Below are 9,527 nucleotides of genomic sequence, written 5' to 3'. Positions count from 1 at the left end.
CCCCATTTTACCCGCTTCACCCCTGACACATTTGTAAATGAGTGGGGTTATACAAGCGGGACGACCCGGTCCACGTCGCTGAGCAAAGGGCTTCCCTATGACAGCTCTACATTTCTATCTCTATGGTTCCGGAAGTGGGTCTGTCCTTAGGCCCCACCTTCGCCGGAAGTTGTTTTCGCTTCGGTGGGAGGGTCTTATATGCAGGCCGTGGCGCCGGCTCTACTTCCTTTTCCGGCTACAGCAGGAGAGAGAGACAGGCGCTGCAGCCATGGTGGGTCCGAGGGGGGAACCGGGAATCCGCCGCCATCTGCCGCGGGGGGAGCGCCGGGAGCGGGACTGTGGTGTTCCCCGGGGAGGGTGCCGCATGGGCTCTGGTTTCGGGGAGCTATTAAGGGCGCGGGGGGTCTTCCCGGTGGGCGAAGGAGGGAGTTCCCCAGATTCTCTCCCAAGCGGGCGAAGCGCTGCACCTGGTGAACTCCTGCCTGCGTGGCCGCAGCTGGGAGCTCCGGTGAAGCTGCTCATAACTGCCGCGAGCCTCACAACGAGCCTGCTAGGTAGGCCAGTCGTGTGATCACCTCCAATTGGGAAATGGGGGCGAATGGGCCGCTGAGCCTGAGAGTGGGCCTGGCCGAGTTCTTTGGGGGGCAGCCTCCTTGATCCTGGCAGGCAGTGCCCCTCGAGGAGCCTCAATCGCACAGTTCACTTCAGCTCCCTTCGCTAATAATAATAATAATAATAATTTATACCCCAGCCAGAGCCGGGCTCAGGGCAGCTAACACCAATAAAATCACAGTAAAAACATAGGGGGGACCAATTTAAAATGCAGCCTCATTTTAAAGTAGCCAATAAATCAAGACCATAAGGGGAGGGAAACAGAAGGGTCAGACCAAGTCTGAGGGCAAACGGGCTTGGCAGGTTCCTAGTCCTCAAGTCGCTCCAGATGCTTTTGGCGACAGCCCTGCAAGGGAGGCGGGATCCGCCGTGCTTCGTCTTGACTTTGCAGAGAGGGAGATGGGGGGCATTTGTGGGCAGGGGCTTCATCTGGGGTCAAGCCCTCGTGGGGCTCTGGGGCTTACTGGTTGCAAGCTCATACTCTAATAATAACAACAGTAATGATACTTTTATTGTTTATACCCTGCCCATCTGGTTGGGTGGCTCCAGCAACTGTCAGGCTAGCCTTGCTCACAGGTGGTGGTGAGGCTGAAATAGCTGCTATTATAATCATTACAGTAAATTTATATACCACCCTAGACCCACAGGGTTCAGGGTGGTTCAAAGAAGTATGTTTTGTCTCTGCGGTCAGAGGCAGCAATGTTGTTTCTGGGAACTGCAGAAGAATTTATTATTATTATTACTATTATGTACTTCTAGGTTTCCCTTTCGGTCCGCTGGGAGAAGTGGGATTCTGGATTCTGAGGCTGGAAATGGGCAGCTTGTGGCTCATCTCAGCCTCAGTTTCTCCATCTGTGAAATGGAGGCCTGAAATCATTTACACCTGCAAACATCTATTTCCCTGACTTCACTTTCTACACACACTCAGGGCACAGGAAGCCTGGTTTTAAGTCATTCTTAGGGGTCTGGGCCCCCATCTCTGAGCCCTCCAAGCTTCCAGTGGCAGTGGCGATGGGGAGACTTGTTTCTTTTGCAGAGCTGCCAGGATTTGCTGCCCTTTCCAGAGCCTCAATAAATCTTTGCTTCTCTCCTCCCCAAGTCGCTTGTCATCCCCGAGAAGTTCCAGCACATCCTGCGAGTTCTCAACACCAACATCGACGGGCGGCGGAAGATCGCCTTTGCCATCACCGCCATCAAGGTCCGTTTCCTTCAGTTAATCATGGAATTATAGAATGGGAAGGGACCCCGTTAAGTCATCTAGTCCAGCCCGCCCCCTGGAATGCCACTCTCACAGCGGTTGTGATGTTTGAGGTGGCGGCGGCCATTGGGGGACCTGCAGCGGTCAGTAAATGACATGGTGTCCCTTCGCCTTTACTTAACCCCTGTGTAGGAACCAAGTCACATTCTCAGGGGGAAACAGGCCTCTGTGACCGGGGCTGGGTTTGTGATTCGGCAAAAGCAGAGGGCCTCCTTTCTCCCTCTTATCAAACTAGCTCAAGGCCAAGCTTTTCCTGCACAAACGTACTCTTTGCTTCTGCAAAAAAATTATTTGCGCAGTTGTTCCTAGAACGGTCTTGAGTAAGCAGATTCGGTTAGCTACTTCCGTGCTCTCTGTCGCATCCCTTCATGTGGCCTTTTCTCCGAGTGCCACTTTGGTCCTGCTCCCCTGATCCTCCCCTCTCCTTGCTTGCAGGGGGTGGGCAGGCGTTACGCCCACGTGGTGCTGAGGAAGGCGGACATCGACCTGACCAAGAGGGCTGGAGAGCTCACCGAAGATGAGGTGAGTGTGTGTGTGTGTCCTATCTTCAGTGGGTCTTGGGTGTCCTTCCAGAAAGCCTAGAGGGCGAGCTGTGCATGTGGGTGGGTGGATGGGGGCACCCTCTGCTGCACACCTTGTTCAGCTGGTTGTCCCGACTAGCATGGCTTCTGCGGTGGTTCAGGTGCAACGCGTGGCCACTGAAGGATGCTGGGCTAAATCCAACAACCTCCTCTAATGCTCCCCTGCTTTCCTGAATGAGTCCATCTGGGGAAACCCAGCCAGATGGGCGGAGTATAAATTAATAATAATAATAATAATAATAATAATAATAATAATAATAATTATACTTCATTGTTGTTGGGATATAAATCTTGGTGTCTTCTCTCTTTTTGGTACTCCTGTTTCCTGAAATATAAAACAGGATTTTAAATATATATGTACCTTGATCTTTGATTTACTTAACACAATATGATCATTATTATTTACTGGGGTTTTTGCCTGTTGTAGTTATTATACAATCAGTCTCATGTTTAGGATTCATTCAAACGCAACACAGAACGTATCTGTGACGCTCTTGGCCCTCTCCCTCGCAGGTGGAGCGTGTCATCACCATAATGCAGAACCCTCGTCAGTACAAGATCCCTGACTGGTTCCTGAACAGGCAGAAGGACGTCAAGGATGGGAAGTACAGCCAGGTGAGAGCCAGGAGGACAGCAGCAAGTGAAATGCCTGCCTCCTCTGAGGAGCAGCTGGTGGGCTGTCAATTTGAAACCTTGCCAAAGAGAAATCCATGGGACAGTGGCGACGGTTGGACTTGAAAAGCTGAGAGGAGGAGAGCCTGTTCAGACAGAGAGTTTGACCCACAAACGTTGATAGCTTTGGCTACCAGAAGACTGGACAGATTTGTAGTGAAGGCTGTTTCCACACTTCCTCCCTGCTCAGAGGCAATGATCTTCCTGTATACTATCTGCTAGGAATCTCAGGAGCTACTCTTCAGCTTGGATCCTGCTTGCGAGATTCCCTTAACAGGGATCTGCTTAGCTGCTGAGAGTCCAGAAGGGTCCCTTCTGGCCTGGTTCAACCTCAGGGCTCTTCCTAGGTCCTTATGGTTTGTAAAATCTGCAAAATGGACTTGAGAAGTGGGCATGAAATTGTCTCTCTTGAGTTCAGCAGGGGCTAGGACCAGGCGCGGTTGCCCAGACCTCTTCCTACACTGAGAGCCCGTGTGGTGTAGTGGTTAAGAGCAGTAGACTCGTAATCTGGTGAACCACAGGCAGCTGCTATGTGACCTTGGGCTAGTCACACTTCTTTGAAGTCTCTCAGCCCCACTCACCTCACAGAGTGTTTGTTGTGGGGGAGGAAGGGAAAGGAGAATGTTAGCCGCTTTGAGACTCCCTAAGGTAGTGATAAAGTGGGATATCAAATCCAAATTCTTCTTCTCCCATGCGAGCCCAAAAGGCATGCTAGGTGGACATCTGCCTCCCGGGCTGGCGGGTGGCGGCTGTGTATCCTCTGCCCCATGGATGCAGGGCCTCTGTTCTGAGAAGGGAACTGCCCCATGGCCAACCCCTTTCCTCTGCACCAACAGGTCTTGGCCAACGGGCTGGACAACAAGCTCCGCGAGGACCTGGAGCGGCTGAAGAAGATCCGGGCGCATCGGGGCCTGCGCCACTTCTGGGGGTGAGTAGCCAAGAGGGAGGGGGCTAAGAAGAGGGTGTCCGTGCGGGTTCAAGCAGCAGCGAGCAGGTGTTGGGGGGCAGAGGGGCGACACTGAGAGGATAAGAAAGCTTCCTGGGTAGCAAATTCCCTGCCTGTTGATATCTGGCAGGCCCCTCACTGTACTCATTAGTTGGCTGAGAAATTGGGTCATGAGGGCTGAGCGGGGGGGGGGCATGCCTGTCATTTCTCTTCTCCCCCCACCTTGCTGATACACCACACTTTTCTTCTCTCCACATCCCAGCCTACGTGTCCGTGGCCAGCACACCAAGACCACCGGCCGTCGTGGCAGAACCGTGGGCGTCTCAAAGAAGAAGTAAATCTTTCCCCGTGCAGATAATAATAAAAAAGGGTTTTCTCAATGCTCTTGTCTCCTCCTTTGTCTCTGGTGGGTGGCTGGGGGGCCTGGACAGTGGGTTTCCCATCTCTGCACATTTCCTGGCAAAGGAGGGAGCGGGGTCTTGGCCAGCCCAGGGGGCTCAGAGGCCCACAGCATCAATGCTCAGGGACAACGGCAGAATGTACGTTGGGAGGGATCCCTCTTTTGGGGGGGAAATGTTCCAGTAAATAAAATAATTAAAAAACACCTGATTAAAAGCAGCACTGCCAGGGACTGAGAGAATCCCTTACAAGGAAAGTCCAAATAGCTTGGGGAATTTTTAGCCAGGAGACGGAAAGATAAAGGTTTATAAGGTCATGTGCACCCAATTTAAAGCACTTGACTGTGCCCAAGGAATTCTGGGAACTGGTTTACTACTACTCAGTGTTGCAGTTCCCAGCACCTCAACAAAATATAGTTCCCAGGGTTCTTTGGAGAGAGGTTGTGTGCTCCAAAATGCATGGGGTGGGTCTGACTCCCAGCTGAGGGTAAGTTTGGTGCTTGCTTCTTTCCCCCCTTGTAGGAAAACAGGGTCAAGAATAGAAACTAAAATGGTTTGCCCTTTTGCTGGCGCTGTGGGTTAAACCACAGAGCCTAGGATTTGCTGATCAGAAGGTCGGCGGTTCGAATCCCTGCGACGGGGTGAGCTCCCGTTGCTCGGTCCCTGCTCCTGCTAACCTAGCAGTTCAAAAGCACATCAAAGTGCAAGTAGATAAATAGGTACCACTCCAGCGGGATGGTAAACTGCGTTTCCGTGCGCTGCTCTGGTTCACCAGAAGCAGCTTAGTCATGCTGGCCACATAACCCGGAAGCTGTATGCTGGCTCCCTCAGCCAATAAAGCGAGACGAGCGCCGCAACCCCAGAGTCAGCCACGACTGGACCTAATGGTCAGGGGTCCCTTTACCTTTTACACCAGTATATATAATTTTTATTAAATTTTCTAAACGACATTTAAACAACCTTAAATCAATGTCCTCCCTTCTCTTTCGGTGGTTTATTTTACATACCATATATCCCTGCATATTTTACATGAACTAAACCATTCAGTATTCCATTATTGCATCCATCAAAACTTATTTACACTGTTGAATTTATCTTAATGCTACCAGCGTTTTTAAATGAACACAATTTTTACCCATTGTCAGGTGGCACTGGTGGTTGCTCGTAAGTAACCAGGCAGGACTCTGACCTGTCTTTTACAGGTTTTATTTTGGTGCAAAACTTTACAGTGCAGAACCCCAAAGTTCATGTCTGCCTCAATCGCTAGCAGTTATCCAGGAGTGGCTCTTTCTTGTTTTTACCCCAACATAAGAACTTCGTCACCCCCAGCCGTTTCCTTCCTTGCGTTTTACCCCTCTGCGCAAGGTGGGCGACTGAAGATGCGTGTTTCCCTCCTGGCAAGGTGCGGTGCTGGGGCTCCCAGCAGCACCCCCCCCATCCCTCTTCCCCACTGGAGGCTTGGCTTTCCCCACCACAGGAAGAGGAACTGCTTCGCAAGATCTTTGGGGGCTCCCTGTATCCCAACGGTCTCTCTGCCTCCCTTCCCTGTTCCGATGACACTCCCCTGACACCCATATATTCAGTAAACATTTTCCAGGCTTCTTTAAACGTGCATCCTTGCTCTCATTCTATAAATTAAGTCTGCAAGCTGCACATATTTCATCAGTTTAAGTTTCCATTCTTCTTTGGTTGGGACCTCATTTTACTTCTTTGGGCTCACAAGACACAGGCCCCGGTAGTGGCGTACATGAATAGCCTTTTTTGACACCTAGGAATTTCCCTCCGAATTATCTCCAACAAAAATAACACTGGGGATTGTTTGCTTTTTGAAAATGAACTTTTAAACATGTTTTTTTTCCAGTTCATGATACAGTGGTACATTGGTTGTCAAATGTTATCCATTCCGGAAGTTCTGAAACATTCGACAACCTGGGCGCAATGGGCAGATGGCAAATTCTATTGAGAAAATTGAAAAATGCCTCGGAAGTAGTTCGATTTCTAAGGTGTGTTTGGAAATGGAAGCATTTACTTCCAGGTTTTTGGCATTCAAAAACCGAAATGTTCAGTAACCGAGGCACCACTGTATATAATTTCCCAATATACTCTCTTACCCTTTTACAAGTCCATCACATATGATAAAATGTACCCTCGACTTCATTACATCTCCAGCACTTATTTTAGCAAGTCTGCTCAGAGTTAAATACCATCGGGAAATCATTTTCAGGTAGTTCTCCTTCAAAGAATTACATGCTGTGTACTTCAAATCGCTCTTCCACAGATTTTCCCAGAGGCTCAGATTAATTGTGGCGATCACACAGGGTCCCCGGACGTTTGACGGTCTATTGACCCTGTGCCACCACTGTGATTGCTTTATTCGCTGCCACCAACCCGTTTCTCACAGGTACACAGAGTCCAGACAGCTGACAACATTAACAAATAATCAAGTTTATTTATAGGCATGAACAAACTTATGGTTACAATTAATTTTTCTTGGCAGTTTCTTAATCTTTGTTCCTTAACTGTCTTACGCGTTTCTAACAACTTCAAACTGTGTATCTGAAGAAGTGTGCATGCACACGAAAGCTCATACCAAGAACTGACTTAGTTGGTCTTTAAGGTGCTACTGGAAGGATTTTTTTTTTTTTTTGACTATGGCAGACCAACACGGCTACCTATCTGTAACTGGAACTTCAAACTGATTATTCCAACTATCTATCAGACTTCACCTAACAATTCCTCTCACTCACTCACAACACAACTCGACCAACCCACAGACTTAACTTCCCTCTTCAACTCCCAACTCTCAACTGACTTCCACACAGCTCCACTCTCACTCCTCCTCTCTCATTTAACCCTTTCCTTATGACCCACTTGGAGGCAAACGCCACAATTATTATTATTATTATTATTAATTATCATTTATATCCTTTCTCTATTGCCAGTGTGTCATAGAAGCTTTAACAAGCTCATCTTTTGTTTCCCAATCTAACAACAGTTTGTACATTATAGATAATATTTTTCTTTGTTTTGTAAAAGGTCTTTTACAAATGGTGAGCTTTGGTCCAAAAAATGTTTTCCTGTCTGTTTTAAACATTTCATATAGTTGATGATATTGTAGCCAAGTCAGAACTCTACTCTCAAACTGTTAAGTTATTAAGCTGAATCTCTATCAGGGCTCCGATAGATGCTTAATTTATGTATGATTTGTAACCATTACGCTGAAGACAGACCATAAGCACAGGCTCTCCAATGGAGGGACTGGGCACCCAAAACTTTTGTGCCAGGGCCATACATGGCCCAGTGGGGGCATGAGTGCCCGATGTCACTGCCCGCTGATGTCAGACGCACCTTCCCCCAGCATGCACAACCCCAAGACACCTGTCCTCCCTTCTCTAGGAATCCAGCTTAGTTCCTTTTAACCCTTGGCGAACGGAAGGCACCCAGCTTTCCCCTCTATGGAGAGGAGGAGCCCACAGAGAGAGGCTTTCTTCTGGGGAGGGTGGGACCCCCTTGGCAGGCAGAGAGGAGCAGCAGCTTGAACAGAGAGGAAGTGGGGAGGATGCTCCCTGCCTTGGGGGTCTTCTCCCCCCCCCGTGAGTATCCTCCCCCTGCAGCCCAGGGCCCTCCCCCTTCTCCCCCAGCCGCCCCAAGGGGGAAGAGAGAGGAGACTCACTGGATCCCAGGAGAGGCCATCGAGGCAGCCTTGGCGGAGGACGAAGGAGGAGGGGCTTCCGCTCTGGAGGACCTGGGACCCCCGCCCCCACTTTCTGGCCTCTCTAGGATTCCAGCTCGGCTTCTGTTAACCCTTGGTAAGCCGAGCGCACAGAGGGCAGAGGAGGCTCTGAGGAGCTGCGCATGCTCCTTGTGGGGGACCCAGGGCCTTCTCTCGCGGACGCCTCAGAGAAGGAAGCGGGGCGAGGGGGAGGCGGAGGGAGGGCGGGGCAAGGACCCGTGACGAAACAGACCTGGCCACGCCCCTCAGCCGGGAAGGCGGCGGTGGCTGCTCTGACAGAAACGGCTTTTCCCGCCTTTTCCCAACTTCCCGCCTTTCGAAACCTGACCTTCCCCTCAGTTTTAGGCGCCAAGGAGGCCGATTCCTGGCAGACCAGGCCGAGGTTTCCCTGGGCTCCCTCGTTTAATCGGGGTTTTATTTTCATTCTGCGTGATTTCTGTTCATCTCTCTTGCTTTTGGAGCTTCTGCTTCTTTAGAAAGGCATTTTGCTTTCTTAAAAAAGACCCTTTCACCACTGCTTTGCCTGCATTCCATCCAGTATTTAAATGGATTCCAAAATAGTCCCTTATAGTGCCACCCTCTTCCTTCTCTCTCTCCTCCTCCGCTGCCACTGAGGAGAAATGAAGAGGCTCCTCCGCCTCAGGCGTTGGACTTGTGTCTGTCTGTGTGGGAGAGAGAAAACTGGGGTGCAAGAAGGGCCCAAGGATCCTTTAGTGGCCCCAGCAGAAGCCATCCACCATGGAGCTGAAGCCCTGCAGGTAGTCCTTGTCCCACTTTTGGATGTGGGACTCCTCCTCTGGGAATATGGCCATATACTTCCCTTGGTTGATGCCAAAATGGAAGAGCTCCTGCCAGTCAAAGAAGTACCTGTACAGGTAGTGAACTCGCTGCATGCCGTTGCAAGAAGTGGCAATCCTGCTTCATCTGGTACAGGATGTGTTGTGGGGGGGGGGCAGGGCAGCAAATCCAACTCAGTGGTGTAACATTGGAAAATGTCGACCACTTATAAACACCATCTCCAACTCCTCGAAAGATTCCAACCGTGTCTCCAAAAAATCTTACGCATCACTTGGGAAGACAGGTGAACTAAAATCAGTGTACTGGAAGAAGCAAAGATCACCAGTATTGAAGCAAAGATGCTTAATTTATGTATGATTTGTAACAATTACACTGAAGACAGTCAATAGGCACTGGCTCTCCAGGGCCCTGGCAGCCCCTACATCCCCCCAATGGAGGGGCTGGGCACCCACAGCTTTTGTGCCAGGGCCATGCATGGGCCAGTGGGGGCATGAGTGCCCGATGTCACTGCACGCTGATGTCAGATGCA

General features: G+C 50.2%; 1 protein-coding gene and 2 long non-coding RNA genes across 3 annotated transcripts in view; 1 reads left to right on the top strand and 2 right to left on the bottom strand.

Annotated features, from left to right (window-relative positions):
- Positions 1-9,527, bottom strand: part of LOC310838216 — a 69,051-nt gene that overhangs the window by 39,080 nt on the left and 20,444 nt on the right. The window lies entirely within an intron of this gene.
- On the top strand, positions 222-4,449 carry RPS18 (ribosomal protein S18). Its single transcript, XM_083725330.1, has 6 exons — positions 222-271; positions 1,712-1,810; positions 2,306-2,392; positions 2,965-3,066; positions 3,960-4,051; positions 4,332-4,449. The coding sequence occupies exons 1-6, from the start codon at positions 269-271 to the stop codon at positions 4,405-4,407; spliced, it is 459 nt and encodes a 152-aa protein (XP_083581456.1). The 5' UTR covers positions 222-268; the 3' UTR covers positions 4,408-4,449.
- Positions 6,893-7,307, bottom strand: LOC310838311. The gene is made up of 2 exons (XR_014560916.1): positions 7,189-7,307; positions 6,893-7,023 (listed from the first exon to the last, which is right to left on the bottom strand). It is a non-coding gene; the product is annotated as an uncharacterized lncRNA (long non-coding RNA).

The sequence above is a fragment of the Podarcis gaigeae genome (genome assembly GCF_964106915.1).
Source record: "Podarcis gaigeae genome assembly, chromosome: 2".
NCBI classification, from domain to species: Eukaryota; Metazoa; Chordata; class Lepidosauria; order Squamata; family Lacertidae; genus Podarcis; species Podarcis gaigeae.
Note: the sequence above shows the minus strand (reverse complement) of the source record. Positions and strands in the feature narration are given on the sequence as shown.

Bases quoted from the DNA above. Each gene is read 5' to 3' on its own strand.
- RPS18 (XM_083725330.1), top strand. The intron at 2,393-2,964 runs GTGAGTGTGTGT...TCTCCCTCGCAG, and splicing joins GAGAGCTCACCGAAGATGAG to GTGGAGCGTGTCATCACCAT. The intron at 3,067-3,959 runs GTGAGAGCCAGG...CTGCACCAACAG, and splicing joins AGGATGGGAAGTACAGCCAG to GTCTTGGCCAACGGGCTGGA.